Source organism: Macaca fascicularis, chromosome 2 (genome assembly GCF_037993035.2).
Source record: "Macaca fascicularis isolate 582-1 chromosome 2, T2T-MFA8v1.1".
Lineage (NCBI taxonomy): Eukaryota > Metazoa > Chordata > Mammalia > Primates > Cercopithecidae > Macaca > Macaca fascicularis.
The window spans coordinates 85,398,940-85,421,848 of record NC_088376.1 but is presented as its reverse complement, the minus strand read 5'-3'; the positions used below and the strand labels follow the sequence as shown (position 1 = coordinate 85,421,848).

General features: G+C 34.2%; 1 protein-coding gene across 31 annotated transcripts in view; it reads right to left on the bottom strand.

Moving 5' to 3' along the window:
- Positions 1 to 22,909, bottom strand: part of NLGN1 (neuroligin 1) — a 916,720-nt gene that overhangs the window by 479,910 nt on the left and 413,901 nt on the right. For all 31 annotated transcript variants that reach the window (XM_005546411.5, XM_045385085.3, XM_045385087.3 and 28 more), the window contains one exon: positions 17,147 to 17,299. In XM_005546411.5, the coding sequence (XP_005546468.3) occupies positions 17,147 to 17,299 (153 nt within the window). The remainder of the gene's footprint in view (positions 1 to 17,146; positions 17,300 to 22,909) is intronic.

Here is a 22,909-nt window from a genome sequence, read left to right as displayed (position 1 = left end):
ACTTTGAAAATATACATACCCTTTCCTGGTTATGTAAGTCAAACATGTCATGTAAGTGCACATGTCAATACATACATGTCATACACAGCACATGCAGTCCCCTGAGGGCATGGAGATGTCTAGCAGCCCCTTACACCTTTGTTCACTTTTATTGTTTTAAAGCATATTGCTTTATTTAATTTGTTTATTTAATTTTTAAAAAACAACAATAAACAAGGGCATAATTGATTACATAAGCCTAGTTAAGTGAATTTAGTGTTTAGGTTATCCAATTTTAATAAAACTAGCATTTGCATGGAGCAAGTGGTTCAAAGGATTTTTGCAAATAAACCACAGATTGAAGATTGTACAAGTACCAATGAGTCACATAAAATGGCAAAGCTGACATTTTTTTCCTTTTTGCTATGAGAATGAGCTTTTAGCCAACCACATTACAAGATAGAAACCATGACAATTTAATCCTATTTTACAAGTATTCAGCTCTCAGAATTATCTATAAGACTATTATGTGGATTTAAATATACTGTGATTAACAATGAACTGCTCCTTAAATGTGTTATTGTACTTTTGTGTCTTTGTGAATCATCTCTTTCAGCTGTAACAGCCATTAAAACCAAACATTAAACTGATCTTAGAAACACTCTTCCAACCCTCTGGATGACAAAATGTAAAATGAATATCTTAAAAATAAGGAAGTGTTTTCCTAACACAGTGCATTAAAACAGATTTGTTTTTCTAATAAAATTAATAAGAAAATAACATTATTTTAAAATACTCATTAATCTTCAAAATTTCTGTCTTCTATTATTTTATAGCATACATAGTATATTCATATCATGTACATGTATATAATTTACAAATACTTCCATGAATTGAGGTTTCTGGTTTCATATATTTCTCCCAACAGGTGTCTATAATTCAAAACTTTAGTTACAACAGTGTAGAACTGTGTGTTGTCCAATCTGGTAACCAATAGCCACATGTGACTATTGAGTACTTGAAATGTGGTTCGTGTTACTGTGTTACTGCATTTTTTACTTTATTTAATTTTAGTTTATTTATTTTTTTTTAATGAAGCAGTGCCAAACAGTGTTTTCTGTTATGCACAACTGTATTGTTTAGTAGGACTACTACAGATGCTGTTGAAGATTTAGAATGTGAATTGAGATGTTCTGTTAAGTATAATATAAAGTACACAGCATATTTCAAAGTATAAAAATTTCAGAGTGTACCAGTAATAATTTTGTGTTGACTCCATTTAGAAATGATAATATTTTGCATATATTAGTTTGAATGAAATAAATATTTAAAATGAATTTTATCTATTTCTTCTTACTTTTCTTTAATATGGTTACTATAAAATTTCAAATTATGTATGTGTATTGCAGTATATTTCTGTTGAACAGCACTGGTCCACAAGTAGTAGGTGGTGCATAGAGAGATTTATATAAGAAACATTTAAGAGAACAGATTCATAACTTATGACAGATTCAAGTTAAACTAATAGACCAATTATTAACCTATAGAAATTGTATATATATATACATTTAAAAATTATATGAGAATATCTTTAATTGGGATTTGCTGATCTTAACGCAACTAAGAATTTCCACTGACATCTACTGTATATCACTTGAGTCATATAGAAAAGTCTTAGAGAATTAACTGACATGATTTTAAATTGCAGTTACTCAATTTTAATTTTATTTCCAAAAAAAGCAGGTTTTTAAAAACTATTATATGAAGACTGTCACAGAAGCATAGAACAAAAAAAGAAAAAGAAAAGGAAAAGAAAGGACAATATAGCAAGTAGATCTTTTTTAAGGGAATAAGAGAAAACAAAAAAATGGCTTTCTTAATTACATGGTACCATTTTTAAAAAGAAAAATAAGTAAAGTATTTCTTCTTCTTAAATATAGCTGATGAACTTGGCAAGCCACGGAAAAGCTCTTTTTTATTCAAACCCACGGATTCAGACTTCCTATATTAATGGATCAGAAAGTGAAATATAGGTTGCCTAACAGTTACCCAAAATGCTTGGGGATCAGAATTGTTTTAAATATCAGATTTCTTTCAATTTTGGAATATTTGCATATGCATAGTAAGGATCTAATTCTAAAGACAAAATCTGTTTCATATATACCTTATACACATAGCCAGAAGGTAATTTTAAACATCTGGATTTTTGAGCATTTCAGATATTAGATTTTTGGATTAGAAATGTTCAACCTATAATCAGTAGTTTTCTCATCAAAACAATATTCAATTAGAACATTTACCTATGGAATACACACATACATAGAAATCATTATTATTTATTGATCACCCCTGCTGGGTCTTTTGGCCGTTGGAGTCCCTGAGCAGTTCCATTTGGAGGCTGACTAGGTAGAGAAAAGCTAATGCATGGAGTAGACGGTTACAGCTAAATAGAGTACATGGAAGTACGGATCGTAAATAAAATTAAATGACACGGCTTTGGCTTACTTACATTTAAAAGCATTTTTATCATAGAATTCTGTTTTTGTAATCATCCCCAACACATAAAGTCCCACAGGGGAAATTTCTTTTGCAGAGCTTAGTGCCTAGAATAACTTTGATTTCTCTGAAGACTTTTCATGTTTCACAACCTTCTGATCTTAAAAAATGAATAAAACCCGGTAGAGTTTCAATTCATCAACTTGGAAAATATTTTGAGACTTTATTCTTTGCCTTTTCAAGTCTTCTGCTTTCCCTAAACCTGATTTATTTTGTATATCTCAACATAATGTTATAGTATACGCTCTCACAAATACTTTCTAGCACAAGGAAGGGTAAAAATAGGTAAATGAATTATTTATTTATTTACTTTCCTAAATAACAAGATTGTATGAATTATAGTGAAATATCACTAAGGGACGATGTAGATTTTGCTCATATAGATGCAGATCAACCTGGAATCAGGGAAAAAGTTACATATGTCTGATCTGTGGTCTCTGTAAACATGTCCAAAAAATAAACCCAAATATGAATTGTGGACTATAAATTGCTTTAGTAAATAGTACAGATTGATATTAAAACAGAAGAGCCTAATGTATTCACTAAAATCCCAATTTCTTGTTACTTAAAGCAGATAAAACTGTGGTATATTTTAAGGAAAAACACTATCTACGGAAGCAATTGTTTTATTTGTATTGAAAAAGAATAATAAGTATTTCTTAAAGCTTATTTTCATACAAAGTCAAAAACATAAAGAATTCTAGCATAATTAAATAACATAAGAATAAACTCATCTCTTATTCCTGTCAGGAAATTGCTCCTAATTATGGTGATATTACCACAAATAATCTTTTTTAATAACTTACTTCTGTTCGAGCATGTTGCATATTCTCTGAGAGAACTGATTTCTCCAGTAAAGATGGCTTTTTTTCAAAGCTCAGATGCAAGAAGCTAGCAAATACTAGAACAGAAATTAGTGTATCTCTTAGATATGTTTCATCTCAGGGATATGCCTCGCCTCTTAAAAAGGTTTGCAAATGGTGAAATTACCAATATATAAATCAGTCAAGAAATGTCTTTTGTTCCATATTTGGGGAAAAATTTTAAGAATACAATTAAATGTATGGTCCTGACTATACTGTTATAAAAGATGAGTGGGTGTGAGGGTAATCAAGGATTGGTTTAAGATTGCACCCAAATCTCTATTTGTGATAATAGTTGTGCACCTGTAATTCAAGATGGATGAAGTATCAAAAGGCAAAATTAAATAAACTACAATTTCCTTTTATTTCTTATCTTTACAGAAGAACAACATTAAGCTGAGCCTGAAAAAGTTACAGGTTCCAAAGCCTATTATCTATATAAAGTGAATAGTTATCCTTTCTGCAATATCATATGCATAGCAGTCTTCCCTCATTCACAGTTTTACTCTCCAGTTACCTCTGGTCAACCACGGTCTGAAAATAGGTAAATATCTTATAGTAGAGTAGGATATTTTCAGACACAGACTAGATTTACATAACTTTTATTACACTATATTGTTTTAATTGTTCTGTTTTATTATTCTTTTTGTTAATATAGTACTGTGCCTAATTTATAAATTAAACTTTATCACAGGTACATATGCATAAAGAAGTAGTTTACTTAAGGTTCTATACTATCCGCAGTTATAGAGTCACTGAGCGTTTTGGAACATACCCCTTGTGAATAAGGGAGTACTATTGGATTTTAATTCAAAAAGTAGCATTTCAACACTGTTTTCATGTTTATCTAATGTTTATGAGCACCAACGTTTTCACTTACCACATGCTGAGCAGGAACCAGAAGAATGCAAACATTAAATACATGGGAAATGTAGAAATAGCTGTTCAATTTAAAATAAATTGCAGCTTTCATGCATTATAGTCTCAGAACAAGGAATATTTTTCTAGAAAATCCAGGAGACTGTCTTGCCACTGGTATTGAGATAAAGGATTGCTACTTTATTTTTTTTTTTGAGACTGAGTCTTATTCCGTTGCCCAGGCTGGAGTGCAGTTGCGCGATCTCGGCTCACTGCAAGCTCCGCCTCCCAGGTTCAAGCCATTCTCCTCCTGCCTCAGCCTCCTGAGTAGCTGGGACTACAGGCGCCGCCACCACGCCCAGCTAATTTTTTGTATTTTTAGTAGAGACAGGGTTTCACCGTGTAAGCCAGCATAAGTCCTCACCTCATATATTTGGGACTTGAAAGGAAGCTTGTGCAAGCACATGGTTAATACACTTTACTACCCACATTCCATACCACCAGCCATTCTTTTTACCTGCTCTGTATTCCTAGAAATGCATATCCTGAGAAGAGCACACAGTGAATTCATTTATATGTTTATTGATGACTTTTGATTATGTATGCAGAGCAGTCTGTTGTCTTAATAAAATTAGAAAACCAGATAAGATCCAGTGTTTATGTTTTAATTTGGGTGGTGAGTCATCTACCATATTAAGCAGTTAATATACATAACCATAACAAGTAGGATTGCTATTACGCATACCAAAGTAAAGACTAAGCTGCTTATGCCACGGAAGCAGAGAGAAGAGAGGGATCAACGAAGCCCAAATAATTGAAGGGAGAGAGATAACTGGGCTACAACGATTGAGGAAATGGGTATTTGTGGCAGGTCAGCTGTTGGAAAGGATTCTCCTAGGCAGTGAGGAGTCTAGTATGGCCTGCCTGAAAAGGATTTCTCAGAAACCAATAGAAGGTAAAATTTGACAAGAAGAAGAGCAAAGTAATTCAGCAGATCTGGAATGACAGGAAAACTGTGGAATGGATCCCAGAGTCAGCGAGAACCGTATAGAGATGTGGAGCAGAGGAAAAGCTAAAGAAAACTGGTGCTCTGGCATTAAAGTAATCTGCCTGGTTGTGGTGTGGGATGAAATTGGCATGTGAATTTAGGTCTGGAGGATGCAGGGTCAGCCGAAAACCCACTTGGTAATCCAAGGTGAGTAGGTAGTAGCAATGGGAGTAGAAAGAAGAAAACTAACATAAGGTGATTTTAAAAAATGAACTCTGCAAATTAAAACTTAAAAGACAAAGAAAAAGAAGCAGTATCCATATACTTACAGAGCAAGTGGTTCAAGGAAAGACTTTAGAAATCCCTTTCTAAAGGATTTCAGAAAAAGAAAGAACAAACAAGATGTCTTCACATATGAAATTGCACTATATTTTAAAGGCAAATCAGTAAAAGTGGGCAGAACATCAAAGATCATGACACCAGGTCATGGGAAGGTAAGGGAGTACTGCCTTAGTTCCTTATTGAAAAAAAAAAAAAAAAAAAAAAAAAAGAACTATTCAAAGGCAGAACAAAATTAAAAAGCAAAATCCAAGCCCTCATTGTCTTTTTGTAACAGAGAGAAAAAAACTGACCCTGGCTGAAGAAAAGACCTATATCTTTGTTGTTAAAAAGTCAGTAATGCAGCTAATTTATTACATTTCATGATTCTCAGAGTTATAGGCAGGTGAATAAAAGAGAACCTTTTATTTTCTCTGCAAAGTTCCAAGGTTACCCATCCATTCCACAGATCAAATGTCTACCTAAGGGCTAGTCACTCTCCTGGGATATTTTCCCTGTATATTTTCGATTTCACAAACCAGTTTTGCTCATTTAATTCAGATAGAGAACTTTGCCTGGTTGGTTGTGGGTGGTCTGTTTGTTTGTCTGAATTTTGCATTTTTCCACAGTTGCTTTTTTTAAATGATTTGTTTTGCTTCTAATTATTTTACAGCTTTAAAATTATTTCAAAATATTTTATCTGTCTTGTAATATTTAATTTTGTAAATGCATGCAGGAAAAACTCATAAAACTGTGCTGAAACCCTCAGTCTACATTTCAAAAAAATTCATTTTTGCAGCACATTGTTCTTTCAGAAATACAACTTATCAAAATTTGTATTAATGTTTTGTTTATTTGCTTAATGTCATTCAATGTTGTGTTTATTTGTTTAATGTCATTTTTTCTCACTCACTGTGAGTTCCCGAGAGGAAGCATTGAGGTTGACTTTTTTAACATTGTAAACACCAATAATTAGAAGGCTATAGTGGGTGCTTAATAAATGTTTGTGGAATTAACGAAAGAATAAATGAATGAATGAGTTAAAAGGATGACTTCTGCTCTGAAAGAAAGCTAAATATATTTTTGTTTATTGTTTGATTAGTTGTAGTCCTATCAATACCTGGAAATGGTTGTTGAATTCTAGTCCTAGAAGAATGCTTTAACTAGGAATGAGGGAAATTTTGATACTATGTTCTGTAGTCTTATTCCAAATCACTGATCTTAACAACTTGAGAAAATCATAAACCACATATTCTCAAATTCCTCCCAGAATTTGCCCAAAGACTATCAAGACAATAATTAGAAATAATAAGATATCCTTTTTAGGACAACCCAAAACTTAAATGAAGCCATATTAATAACATACAAACATTAAGAAATAAGGAGGCATGAAACAAGTTACTAACTATATTATAATCTCTCATATTTGCCAGTCTCTGAAATATAACTGATATTGATTCTCACTCCTTCAAAGCAGGCATTCAGAAGAACTCTTCACAATGCTGGTTTGATTGACTCCATTATCAAGATAAAGGAAGAAAAACTGCCAAAATCTCTGTTGCTTTTTGTGTAAAAAATAGATTCTTATACTTACCTGAGTGAGTCCAGCCTCAGCAGGTCCCTCAATCTTCTGTGAGCAAAATATCTGCCTCATCCATTGACTACCAACCGTCTCACTTTAATGAGGTATTAGCTGGGCTTTTTGTATCCACAGCAGAATGTCAACTTTGATCAAGGTCTAGGCCTACTAAAACATTTTTAAAATGCAGATCTAATCATGTCACTTACCCACTCAGTCTCTTATAATTGTTTCTGATTGTTCATAGAAGTCCTAAATCTTTAACAAGGTGCCGCACAGCCTGCTACGTATGTTTTTAACCTTATTGAACACTGAGCATTCCAGCTGAGTTTGCTCAGCTCTGTTAACATGCAAAACTGTTTCCTTCCTCTGGTTTTCACCCAGACCCTCTTTTCTACCCACAGCTCTGCCTCTGCCACTTTATGACCACATCAGATCAACACCTATTGACCCTTGAGATCCAGTTTAAATTCATTCACAAATATTTTCTGATAAAATATCCTATGCCAGAAACTATTTTGGGCTTTGCAGAGCTAGACAATAACAAAATGAACAATACCAATATAAACAGAAGATAATCAGAGATGATAACTGTGATGCAGACAATTTTTAAAGGGAGATGGCACGAAGTGATGGCTCTTGTTAGACTGGATGAACATGGATGATCTCCCTGAGAAGATGACATTTAAACCACAATGAGAATGATAAAGAACTGGCCCCACAAAGATCTGGGGTAGAGGAAACACCAGGCATGTAATACCTAAAACGGGAGAAAGTTTGATGTGTATGAAGAATAAATGACTGCTGGAACAGAGAGGAAGAGTGTTTTGAGATGAACTAAGAAATGCAGGCCAGGACCACTTCATGAGGGCTTTTGCCAGACAAAGCAGGGATGAAGTTTCAATTTTATACTAAATTAATAATGGGAAGCCACTAGGGTGGGTTAAGCAGAGAAGTGAGCTGTTATAATGCATGTTTTTAAAAGATAATTTCACTGATTTAAATCTAGCATTTTAGAAAACATAGAAAAATAAAGAGTTTTTACTTGATCATCCAGATGGATAAGGCCAATGATATCAGTACAGTGTTGTTAAGAGAGATTAGAATCCTGTCTCCACCACTGAATGCTGTTTAGCTTGTGTGACTGTAAATACATTAGTTAGCCTCTCTACTCATTTGTTTCTGCATTTATGAAATCTGGAAACTAACCATGCTACCTCATAGAGTTGTGAGAATTTAATAACGGAATCCATGTAAACTTCTTAAAACAAACTTTGGAATATAAGTCTTCAATGAATGTGTCCACTATTGCTGTTGTTGCAATGATTATCAGGTTATTATTGACTTATACAACTAGGCTATAATCTTATAGTAATTATAATTATAGTATTTGAGAATTATAATTAGATATTATAGATTTAATTATAACTATTGTTAAAAATTTAAATATATAATTATAGTATTTCATTATTGACTATATTATATTTATTATAAATTATATTTATAATTTTGTAAATATATTTAATTGACCATTATAAATAATTATTATAATATAATTTAAGGATTTTCACAATATCCTTAATAACTAACAGAATGACATAATAATATTATAACCTAGTTGTGGAAGTCAATAAGAAAAGGAGGCCTGAGAAATTCAACATATTTCAGCCATGTTAAGTTTGAGATATTCATTAGACATCTACATCGGAAGGGTTGGTATACAGAAGTATATGAAAGGCTGGAGTTCTGAGGAAGGGTTAGTCTTGAAGATACAGTTTTGAAAAGTCACTTCCATAGAGATGGCATTTAAAGCAATGCAAATGATTCCTTAAGGCATATCATGGAGACAGAAGGATAGAGAGCCAAGGATTATGCCTAACTGCACAACATTTAGAGGTCAGGGTAGGAGAGCAGGAGTCAGCAAAGGAGACTGAGACGAAGCAGTCAGGGAGGTAGGAGGAAAATCCTGGGTGATGCCACGAAACAAGCAGGCCAAAAAAGGAATGGTTAACTGTGTCCTGTGCTAGGAAGTGATCATACAAGATAAAAACAGAGAAGTGACTAATGGAGGTGGCAATCGAGAGGTCTTTGGGAATCTTGACAAGGACTTTCTCGGCAGAGTACAAGAAATGGGGCTGGGTGTGGTGGCTCATGCTTGTAATCCCAGCACTTTGGGAGGCTGAGGCATGCAGATCGTGAGGTCAGGAGATTGAGACCATCTTGGCTAACATGGAGAAACCCCAATTCTACTAAAAATACAAAAAATTAGTGGGGCGTGGCACACACCTGTAGTCCCAGCCACTTAGGAGGCTGAGTCAGGACAATCACTTCAACCTGGGAGGCAGAGGTTGCAGTGAGCCACTGCACTCCAGCCTGGGTAACAGAGAGGGAGACTCCGTGTTAAAAAAAAAAAAAAAAAGAAAAAGAAAAAGAAGAAGAAAGGAAGGAAGGAAGGAAGGAAGGAAGGAAGGAAGGAAGGAAGGAAGGAAGGAAGGAAGGAAGGAAGGAAGGAAGGAAGGAAGGAGGGAAGGAAGGAAGGAAGGAGGAAGGGAGGAAGGGAGGAAGGAAAGACAGAAAATAAATGGAAACTTGAAAGAAAAGAAATGGAAACTTGAATGTTACCTCCTCAGGGAAACTGCTCTGTGTTTCTAAAATAAAGTAGCTCCCTTCTCATTGCACGATTTCTCTAGAATTTATTATATAGGCAATTGTTAAGAAAATGAACTTTTCATTCAATCATTATCTAGCAAACTATATGATTTGTTTAATTATTTATTTTCTACCTTCCCTAAAGCTAACAATCTACTGATAACAAGGATCACATATAGCTTATTTTTCACAATACCCTTAATAGCTAAGAGAATGACATACATAATATTGCTCAATCTATAGAGAATAAGGGAAAAAATGGCTGAAAGAATAAATGAATGAATTACCTAAACCACATCATTTTTCTTCTTTTAACTAACATCCACAATAATTGGCATGCTTACTTTCAGATTTTTTCTATGTTTTGGGCATAAATAAATAGCTGCTTTTACTGCAGGCCACCTGATACCATTTTGGAGGGAGTAAGGGAATAAAAATAATGAACAGTCAACTTTGCAAAATATCATTACCTATCTAAAGTTGTCCCCCGCACCGGCCGCTAAAGGACAAATAGTTTCTCTATTCCAGGAGCTCATTTTAGCACTCAATCTAAAATTGATTACCATCTGGCCCTTATTAAAACCCAGTTGATATAACATATTTGAGAGAAGAAATCTATGGATCAAATAAACCATCCATTGCTCTAAATTGGATTTTAGCTCTATCCTATTATAAGTGAAATCACCAAATATCTTACCCAGATTGCATTTGGTTAGCTCTTTGCTAAAATGACATTATAGAAGTTATGAGCACTTATGAAGTTATGATGCTATGGGGTGCCGCTCGTGGGCGAGACACGTACCCTGGGTGAAAGCCAGGGACCCCATGAACCCCACGGGCCCGGTGCAGGGGCTGCTGGGAAGTCAAGGTCGTCCATGGGAGGACACAGGCCTAGCTCTCGGCCTCGCTACCTTTTTTTTCCCAGCTGCTTTTACTATGTCTTTGGCTTTTACAGAAGGTTACTATAAATAATCATATACTGAGAATATTTTTTGAATCTTATAATGACACAAAGATCATCACACAATTCCTATATTGTCACTTGTTTCAAATAGAAGCAATACAACCCATATGATAAATTCTTCTGTAGTACAATGTAAGAAAAACTATTATTTGTGTATTTTTTTCGAGTTAATATGCTTGTTTCCTTTTGTGGGTTATGATAATTATGAAATTTAATCCATTATAGTTTACTATGCTTCTAGAAAACTAGGAAATGCATCTATGTTCAACTGTTGTACATATTCATGACCTAACTTTCTGTATCATTTTCTCTATAAGCATTACTATTCAACTATGATTTTACCAATCTATTTATTTGTGTGCATTGTCACAAATTACTTCCACTTTTTCAAATTAGTATGAATAAATGAAAATAAAAATGAAGATTGTCTTTCTCCCTTTACTTCAGTCAATACCAAGGATAATCCACTCCTCATGGCCTTCCTCAGGTACAACCATTTCCTTGAAAACAGTCTGGACTCTATAGACAAACTGACTCCTTCTCTTTCTGTCTCCCAAGAACACATTTGAATGTGTTGTAGAATATTAGTTTGTTTTGGAGTTTGGGACTTTTGTTTTTTGTGGTTTCTTTTAAAGAGTCAGACAGAAACAAAAACAATGCAATAAACAGGAGTAACAATGACAAAACATTGTACCACTTGAGGAATTAATACGCTTCTCTCTTTAAATCATGATCAATGCACAGGCTTTAGCAAATTTCCTTGATCCTCGGCCAATCAGATTCAAATATAAATATCAATTACTATATCCTTACTAATCCATCAGATATCCTACCCTTCCTTCCTTCCTTTTCTCTTGTTGTTTTCTTTTATATATCAAGTGAGTCTATTCACACAGATCAATTAATAAACCAATATATTATAAATATAAAGTAGAATATCAATTATTATTCTCTACTGTTTCTCTCCTCAACTATATTGAAAACTCTTTAAAGTTAAAAACTATACTGTCCTCACTTTTATCCCTCAGAAAAGGTGTATAATGCTGAAAACAAGTGTTATTGATTTGATGACTGACCACACTAAAGTTATATATATATATATATATATATATATGTACATGTATGTTGTGTGTGTGTGTGTGTGTATACACAAGTACCCTTTTTAAGACAAGATCTCACTCTGTCACCCAGGCTGGAGTGCAGTTGTGGGATCACAGCCTTAACTGATTCTTCCGCCTCAGTCTCCTGAGTAGCCCGGAATACAAGCACATGCTACCACATCTGGCTAAGTTTTTGAAAATTTTTTATAGAGGCACAATCTCGCAATTTTGCCCAGACCCGTCTTGAACTCCTGGGCTCAAGTGATCCTATTGCCTCAGCCTCCCAAAGTGCTAAGATTACAGGCGTGCACCACCATGCCTGGCCTAAAGTTATACTTATTGTTGCCATTTATCTAATAATACTTGAAGCATTATTATTGCATAGTCTAAAATTTCATTAACCATATCTAATAGAATAAAAATAAAAGTGTTCATTAAATGTATATGTAGTAAAGTTAACAAAAGCTTGTTTTAAACAATTTAGCCCCACATAAAATTATAAAGTAAACTAAATGTAATTGTTTAAATACAAGTAGGTGAGCTAGCACTTTAAATTATTTTTTTCCATGGATGGGTGGTGTAATATTCAATTACTAAGTAAAATATTTAATTAGATCCTTTTCCAAAAATGTGCCAAATTTCCAGATAGATATCAGTACTTCTAAACTATTTAACACTTTTTTTCTAAAATAAATCACATGGGCTAGAATTATGAATTGCAGAATTGCCTCCAAGATATTTATGTCAAGATAAAAGTAACTGATTAAATTTCCACCAGATTAAAATCTTGTTTGCCCAAGTAAGATCCTCACAGGGGTATTAAAATTTTTCTTTTACTCCATAAGTAATTTATAGATTTATTCTAAATTTAAATAAGTAGTTGAAACATTTTAATGATAAATTACTTAACATATTTTTTCACTTTTGAGATTTGTCAATATTATCATTTAAATAATTTCTATTTAAAAAAAAGTTTAGTGTACAACACCTCATCTAATAGTGACTTATTTTATATTCTCTTTCAATTCTTATCTTATATATTCTGTAATTCTTGTTCATAAGAATATGTTTACCCTAGTTATAATCAGAACATTTAATTTTGATTATTTCCCCCTTTAAGAACACATCAATATTTCTCCCTGCATTTCTTTTCTCTTTTCTTTCTTTCTTTCTTTCTTTTCTTTCTTTCTTTCTCTTTCTTTCTCTCTCTTTCTTTTCTTTCTTTTTCTTTCTTTTCTCTCTTTTCTTCTTTCTTTCTTTCTCTTTCTTTCTTTCTTTCTTTCTTTCTTTCTTTCTTTCTTTTCTTTCTTTCTTTCTTTCTCTCTCTCTCTCTCTCTCCCTCCCTCCCTCTCTCTCTCTTTCCTTCCTTCCTTCCTTCTCTCTCTCTCCTTCCTTCCTTCCTTCCTTCCTTCCTTCCTTCCTTCCTTCCTTCCTTCCTTCCTTTCTTTCTTTCTCTCTCTCTCTCTTTCTTCTTTCTTTCTTTCCCTCCCACCCCTCCTTCCTCCCTTCCTCCCTTCCTCCCTTCCTCCCTTCCTCCCTTCCTCTCTTCCTCTCTCTTTCTTTGACTGAGTTTCGCTCTTCTCGTCCAGGCTGGAGTGTAATGGCGCAATCTCAGCTCACAGCAACCTCCACCTTCCAGGTTCAAGTGATGCTTCTCCTGCCTCAGCCTGTGATTACAGGCACCCACCACTGCGCCAAGCTAATTTTTTGCACTTTTGCTAGAGATGAGGTTTCACCATGTTGGCCAGGCTGGTCTCGAGCTCCTGGCCTCAGGCCATCCACCCACCTTGGCCTCCCAGAGTGCTGGGATTAAAGGCGTGAGCCACCGCACCTGGCCATTTCTCCCTACATTTCCAAGATGATTATAAATCATATACTAGAATGTTAAAAAAAATACCCTACTAACAATAATTTTAAACGTATTTAAGGACTATGTAACAATGTATCAAATAATAGATGCTGAAGAAAGCAAATATGGAAAGTTTATGTCAAAACTGACTGAGGACAAAGAATGTGTATAGGCAAAAGTGAAAGAAAAGTTAAATATTCAGTGTATAAGAAGTATGAGGCTAAATAGTAGGAGGTCTCTGGGAGCTCTAACATGAAACTAGGGAATGAGGTTAGCAGGCAGAGTCCTGCATTCCCTTCCCTCTTTGTCAATCTTATTGGCAGTTTTTCCTATCATTTTGAATAGCATTTCCAGGGTGGGTGAAAATCATACACAACACAGTAAGAGTGATATTCTGTGTTACCATTCCAAAGGAAACCACTAAAGGGTGTTGGTAGAAGAACTAATTCTGACCTGTTACTAGCTTCTTCTGAGGAACAGTGGAGGTATTTTTTTTTCTTCTATTCTATTCCTACTTTGTAATAAACAAGTTTTTAACATGAAATCTCTAAACTGAAAAATTGGCAGCTACATAGCTGTATGAATCTTCTAACTGAAACATTAGCACATCTCTACTCATCACTAAAAACAAAGTGAAAAACAAAACTTGTAAGATTCCCCACCACCTCCACATGGTAAGTTCAGATCGACACAAATTGCACTACCTGTTGCAGACATCCTGATTGTTCCAGCCAGTCACCTCGAATCAATGATCTTATAATTACCCATTTTGTCCATTGGACCCCCAAATCTATTTCTTTCACACCAAAATACCCCAGTGAAAACACAGCTCAGGATTTCCTCAGATGTGGGATCATATCTTATTTCCTACTTAATCACTCAAGTGCAAATTAGACAGCCGCAGTCTTGGATCCCACACCCAAGAAACCTTGGCTTACCTTTTTACTGTTAGACAAATTATTTACAACACCAACCTCAAAAGTCTACAGTCTTTAGTGTTGCAGTTCTGTCAGATGAGCTGTTGATCTTGCTGTGGTGCAGCGCTCACGCAAAAGATGCTGAAACACATGTTCTGATAATTTCTCTTTTATGAATTAATTTATTTAAATACATGTTCACAATACCCAACACATATTTTTCAAAAAAAGTGACCAGAATACATCTGTTCGAGAGCTAATGTCTTAAAGTCTACCTAAACAATGTTTCACAGAGTTTATGCTTTGTCACATTGAGAAGAGGTCTATCAAGGACAGCCTTTGGCTTGTTATCAGTGTATAATGTGTTTAAGAGAAATAAAGGAGAAAAGACAACTAAATGTTACATTCTAGGGTACAGTAGAGCCAGAACAAATATTTAACACTGGGAAATCATACTTCGATAACATCAACACTGTCTGCTACTATCTAAACCAAGTGATTGAGTTCTTTATATTTTGGCGAGTTAATCCATTGCCTTGCAATCTAATCCTCACAGTGTGGCATTTAAAATGGGGCATGGGCATGAATATAGGATTAAAATCAGGTCAAAGTCAAGTCCTCATCAGTTCTGAATACATAAAAAGAAAAAGAATGGGTAAAGTTTATATTAACATAACAACAAAGTTTATTTTATGAAATCTTGCTTTATATAATCAAAACCAGTAACAGAAAGAGGCAAAAAAAAAAAAAAAAAAGTTGTGACCAAAGCATTTCTTAAATAAAATAAATATATATGACTAACTGGATGTTCAAGTCCTTAAAAACACTGTTACCATAATTTAGCATTTCAATTTAAAGTTTCATCTGGCAAACTGGTCACTGCTCAGGATTTTTCACTTGAAAAATTAGAAAAATAGAAGAATAATAATCAACAAAAACAACTGAGCTCTCAACAATACTACAATTAAAATTCAATGCATTAAAATATTAAAAACCCTCCTTCCGATTAAAATGTTCCACAGGAAACAAATGACAACATTAAGATTTAAGAATTCAAGATTTAAGATTCAAGAATTATTATGAGCAATCATTTGTACGTCTTCTAATACACAGAATTTTCATTGGTGGAAAGACACTCATCCCAGCCCACAGAAATCATGTGAATGTTTGATGCAATGGATGATTAGACACTATGGAGGATCTCATGTGTATTTGATCAATGCTACAGAAATATTTTATACCTATACTGATGCAGCACATCTATGGTCATTCACCACACTCCAAATTTCAAAAAAGCAAACTAGAAAATGATTGAGACTTAACCTTCACATTGGTAAAATGTCTCCTTCCTCTAGACTATAAACTTGATTCACAAAAATTATTCTACCTTTTAAAACTATTCTACCTTTGTGATAAGCTTAAACACAGAATTATGACTGCATAGGAGTTAGGATAACACTGAAGAGGAAAAAATTCTGATTCTTAACATGGATAAAAGATATGATTCTACCAATTATTATAAAAAGGAATATAATTCAAAATCCTTTTCCAGAATATTTTAGATAATAAAATGAAAGAGTGAGGTGCTTCTTTGTGTAGAAACAAAATTATAATTTATACTTCTTCAAGTGTATAGTATGGGATAAGACTTGGAGAACAATCAAGAATAAAAATTTAAATATTTTGTGGATGCATTATGCTCTTTTAGCAAATTCTGTTAAGTACATCACAGATAAAGATGTTTTACTAAATCATACAGTAATTTTACTCCTCAAATTGTGGCAACATTATAACAAACATATACTAGAATAGCAAGTTTATCTTTTAAAAACTGATTATTGCATAAGATAACATGCCTATCTCAGAGTACCTAAGTTATTTTATAAATAATATTTCTCTCGTCACAGCTAAAAATCTCCACTTCGTGTTTATTTTATCATTCTTTTGGCAAGAGTATGCATCATTGAACTGAATTCTTTCTTACTTTATAAAATCCATGTATGCTTTTTTCAAATTAAATAATTCAATCAGAATACATTCAGAAAAATATTACTAATTATCATGGAACCAAAATAACAACAAACCAAAGAAACCTCCATCACAATGGCAAACAATCATTCCCAAAAGCGAGTCCATATACATACTCCAGAAGATAATGTAAACTTACATCTTAGCTCACACCAAACCTCAGGCAATCTTACATTATTGTAAATAGAAAAGCAGAAGAAGGAAATATTTGTTCAAAGACGAACTCTTCTTCAATAAGGCCCTACTATTTTGCCTTTCAGAGTTTTATAAACCAGGAAGTACATTCCATGACAACATAAATAATTTCATCACCTTTTAGTTTCACATCATAAAGCCAACCTATAGAGTTCATTGAAACTATAAAAAATTTGGGTTCAAGAACGTCAACAAGCATAAAAACATGGGTGAAACAAAGCAAAGCACAACAAAACAAATCAAAACAAAACCATCATATACTTCATGGATTCGTCGTGAAAATGATAAAGAGATTCTTCTTACCGAGTACCCCAAGTCGATAGTTGACTGTGATGACGATCACATTGCCATAACTTGCCAAGACACTTCCATCATATAAATTTCCAGTACCTTCCATATATGAGCCACCATGGATATACACCATCACTGGTTTGGGACCCCCACTGTCCCGAATATCTGGAAAACAAATGGTTGACAATCTTTCTTATCTTCAAAAATAACACACAGTGAAGTAGAGAATACATTTTCCATCTTAGAGAAAAGAGGGCATAATTTTAATATAGTTCTTAAACTGCTGTTTTTATTAAAGTGTTTCTTAAGCAACTCAGATAAATAGCTATTGTGGAAATAGCAATAGGCATCCATTGTTTTCTATCAAAATTTTGTTTACAAGTTGCAAACTGAGTTATAAAACTTAGACAAATTAAAATTAGATATGAATTTTAGTGCATTTTGATTAATTCCTCAAGTGACAGTAAGAGCAAAAGAAATAGAATGGCAATGATTCTTAGGACTACTTTTTAAAACTATTATAGACTTCACATGACATTTATGAGCCATAAACTAAAGACAATGGTATTATTGCTACTGTGAATAAAACAATCTGTTTATCCTTTCTTATGTACTGTAAAGCTTTGTGTCAAATGCAACATGATTACATCAACTCATTTATGCTCCAATGTGTGAACATAATTACAGTATTGTGTTATGCAAGATGTTTCAGTTTACTACCTAAGGAATTTCAGATGAATGTTTAGGCAGTAAAGTCATGTACATCTGTGCTTCTCTTGTTGCATTTAGGGGAATGTCATTAGAATGACATTTTTTGGGAAATTCAGGACATCCACTATATCCAGCGCCCCTTACCCTTTGGAAGAAGAGAACAGACAAATATTTTTTTTACTTTCTTTGTGTAGCTAATATACTCTTCTTCTTCACACTTTGGCTCTATGTTTTATCCTGTAGACATGGGATGGGATAGAGCTAAGTTCAAATGTAAAGTGTAAAAATTTAGGGTTAATGCCGGGCGCGGTGGCTCAAGCCTGTAATCCCAGCACTTTGGGAGGCCGAGACGGGTGGATCACGAGGTAAGGAGATAGAGACCATTCTGGCTAACACGGTGAAACCCCGTCTCTACTAAAAAAATACAAAAAACTAGCGGGGCAAGGTGGCGGGCGCCTGTAGTCCCAGCTACTCCGGAGGCTGAGGCAGGAGAATGGCATAAACCCGGGAGGCGGAGCTTGCAGTGAGCTGAGATCCGGCCACTGTACTCCAGCCTGGGCTAGAGCGAGACTCCGTCTCAAAAAAAAAAAAAAAATAATAAAAAAAAAAATTTACGGCTAAAGTGATTTCTACAGCTCTGAATTTTATTAAATATATTTGCTTTTTTCATACTTTTCCTCAATTATGTAATTTTCAATAAGGATCTAGAAATAATATATAAATAAAATAAGATAATTTTAATCAATATGAAAAATGTACTGATTTCTGTAGAGAAGTCTAACTGTATATCAGCAAATATAGTTTTATCTATGAATTATACAGATTGAAATATTTGAAATATTATATGTATCTATATATATGGCTCTGAATATATACATAAATAAAACATTACTATTATATAATAGCCCATGATCTCTTATACCCACAATTGAAACAAATTACATCAAGTGTATTATCTTTTTTATGCCAATATTAAAAAGTATAATTTAATAGTATGTTTTTGTTCCTTTGTTTTTGAAATTTTTTATCAAATTTAACTCTCCAACATCCTTATAATCGAGGTGCCAATTTTCAGAATGGACTAATAGAATACAAATTTATTGAAAGAACTAGTGATTACTTAGAGATTGCTTTGCATTTTTTGTAAAAAATAGATTGTGTAATGTAAATGCCTTGATTTCTCTAGTGTAATAATAAAGTGATTTCTTTAAATGAAGAATCATTTTAGGTTCAAGAATTGCAGTTCAGCTTGGTTAACCAGATTTTCGAATTGGGGAAATAGCTCATTGCAGAACTTACAACCTTTTTTAAAAGACTATTTAAATTTGACTTAATACCAGTGTATAAAGTTACTCATACCCCTCTAATACCCCAAAGGTATATTTGAGAAGAATGTCTTGTTTTTAAGTAGTGAGGGAAGGATATTTTGACATAGGAACCATTCACTAAACACAGACACATTTAAGAGGAAAATCTAAATTTATTTTCTCCTTGAAACCTTGGGAGAAAAAAGTAGTACTCATTCACTTATAAGGATTTGGGGCTTGTGGAGATGTTAGGCTGACTTACACAGAGAAAGTAATCCTTTTGAGATTGTTAAACCATGCACCTTAAATGCCTGTTTGCTACATACAGTTTCAGTTTCTTATTTTTCTAGTGTGGCTGGCACTGAAGAAGCAATAATAAATTATTAAACTGAAATCATTAACTGACTGTTCACAGCAGACACTGTACTCTGCTAATTGTATGCTTGGAGGTAGCACAGAGGGAGGCTGTTTCAGAATTCTTCTTTAATTAAAATTACACAGAATTACAAAGCACCAACTGTGAACAGTAATGAAATCTTGGTAGAACCATTCTGTTCACCTGGAAAACAATACAGGCACACATTGAGAAGAACTGCCACGTTTTATATTTAATAACGGAATTAAGTGGACATTGTCAGAAAACACTGAAAATATGACAGTAGATTCTAGGAGCTATTTTGAGTGGTATCTTTTTATTTTCCTTTGAAAATTTGACTTGAAAGAATTACTGATAGTTTGGGTTAATCTTAATTTGAATTTGCCTTTTCAAACTTTTCACATTTCAGCCTTGCCTAATAACTTAAGATATTGAGCAGTTCTTTTAAATACAGTTCTCTGGGATTCTTATGCTGTGTTCCAAAACATATTTTTCATTTGAAGTAACTCTGAGATTTATGTTATAAAAAGTATTATTAGGTTGGTGCAAAAGTAATTATAGTACTTACTAAAATAGGTAAAATTCTTGGACATAACAAACCTTTATATTGCTAACGAAGTTTGAGAAACCATAGAAACTTTGGACATTTTCTGTTACAAGAAAAATTGGAAGCCTTTAATAGTGCATTGTCAGAGTGGTCCATCTTAGACTTTTTAAATTTTGTTTTTATTTTTGAGATGGAGTTTTGCTCTTGTCACCCAAGCTGGAGTACAGTGGTATGACCTTAGCTCACTGCAACCTCCACCTCCAGTGTTCAAGCTATTCTCCTGTCTCATCCTCCTGAGTAGCTGGGATTACAGGTGCCTGCCAACACGCCAGGCTAATTTTGCATTTTTAATAGAGATGGGGTTTCACCATGTTGGCCAGGCTGGTTTTGAACTCCTGAGCTCAGGTGATCCGTCCTCCTAGGCCTCCCAAAGTATTGGGATTACAGGTGTGAGCCACCACGCCTGGCCAGGCTTTACTTTGTATAATGTTTTATTACAAATTTCTATCTTAGGCTTAACTTTTATGCTTAGTTTATAGAGTTTTTTTTTTTTTAATGTAAATAGCAAATATAAAGAGCTTCAATTATAAGTATTTATTTGTTTTTAGAAAGAACCAGACTCTTTATAAATAAAACTAATATATCAAACAGACTACCATTGAATACCATTTTCTAATTCCATCATTTTAATAATAATGTTGAGGGGGGCATTCATCTTCTGTGCAAATATATCAAATGCAGCTTATTAATTTATAATTAATTTTTTAGAACCAAGTTGTCTCTTTAAACCTCGTTACATATTTAACCACCTATAAATATGGTAGAATTTGTGAACTATGAATTTTCACTTAAGATTTTTTACTTTGCTTAAACAGCATCTATTGACTTTACTAAAATTTCTAAGAACCCTCTCAGAAATTTTAAAATTCTAACTCAGTTCCAGTAAAAGTACAAATGTTTGCCAGGCATGTTTATAATTTCTGTTATTTGCAATGGTTTTAAGCCTTGCTAAACATAAACAGTTTAAAAAAAAATTGGAGTCTGAGTAAACACCTTGATTTAAAATTTTAGTACCTATTTAGTCTTTCTTATAGACTCAAATTTTAAGCCAATGTAGCAAGTATCAATAGATCTAGAGCAGTTAATGGGGATTTATTTGTGCCTGGCAACCAGGGTTTGAAATCACAATTTCCATTAATGATCCTAGTGTATAATTATTAGTGATATAATCATTAAATATGTTTACTGGGTTTTTTTTTTCCATCTTAAAGGACTTATGAAGTATTTAATTGCCCATATTTTAGAGTTTTTAGGATTAACAGTTTTGAAATTGTGAAGTATTGCCTCAATTATATATTTCTCTATTATAAAAAACATTTCAAGGCAGACTTTCGTGCCTCCAGTCATTTTTACGAACCTCAGGTTATCATTCAGAACCACTGAATGAACATAGAAGCGTTGACTGAATTTCTCCTTGTTAAACCGGACATAACAGAATTAAACATATCTTTTTAGTTTAAAAAATTCAAAATCTACAAAAAATTGTCTCAAAAGGAACTATACAGGATATAAAATTGCATTTACTTTATTTTTATTTTTATTTATTTATTTTTTTTTTTTGACGGACTTTCGCTCTATGGCCCAGGCTGGAGTGCAGTGGTGCAATCTGGGCTCATTGCAATCTCCACCTCCCAGGTTCAAGTGATTCTCCTGCCTCAGCCTCCTGAGTAGCTGGGATTATAGGTGCTCACCACCATGCTGGGCTAATTTTTTAATTTTTAATAGAGATGGGGTTTCACCGTGTTGGACAGGCTTGTCTTGTACTCCTGACCTCAAGTGATCTGCCCACCTTGGCCTCCCAAAGTGCTGGCATTACAGGTGTGAGCCACCACACCCAGGCTAAATATTGAAATGTTAATATGAAGATACTATTAGCACCATTAATTTAAAAAAAAAAAAAATACTTCTTGAATTTTTAAAATAAGTTGATAGAAATCTGGGATGTTACTTTGAAGCATTTTTGTCACTTCAGATTAGTCTTGTTTGTAACTATGGAATTATCTTAAAGATACACAATTCTGGACCGGGCGCGGTGGGTCAAGCCTGTAATTCCAGCACTTTGGGAGGCCAAGACGGGCGGATCACGAGGTCAGGAGATCGAGACCAAACTGGCTAACCCGGTGAAACCCCGTCTCTACTAAAAAATACAAAAAACTAGCCGGGCGAGGTGGCGGGCGCCTCTAGTCCCAGCTACTCGGGAGGCTGAGGCAGGAGATTGGTGTAAACCCGGGAGGCGGAGCTTGCAGTGAGCTGAGATCCGGCCACTGCACTCCAGCCTGGGCGACAGAGCGAGACTCCGTCTCAAAAAAAAAAAAAAAAAAAAAAAAAAGATACACAAGTCTGCCAGGCATGGTGGCTCACGCCTGTAATCCCTGGACTTTGGGAGGCTGAGGTGGGTGGATCACCTGAAGTCAGGAGTTCGAGACCAGCCTGTCCAACATGATGAAACCACGTCTCTATTAAAAATACAAAAAATTAGCCAGGCATGGTGGCAGGCGCCTATAATCCCAGCTACGCGGGAGGCTGAGGCAGGAGAATTGCTTGAACCAGGGGGCGGTGGTTGCAGAGAGCCAAGGTCATGCAACTGCCCTCCAGTCTGGGTGACAGAAGGAAACTTCGTCAAGAAAACAAACAAACAAACAAAACAAAAAAAGATATACCATTCTTTTAGTTGTTATAAAACTTAAATGAAAAATGATATAATTGTGTTTGACAAAATGTGGCAAAAGAGTGATAGCAGGGACACAAGAATCAGAAGTAACAAATAATGCTCC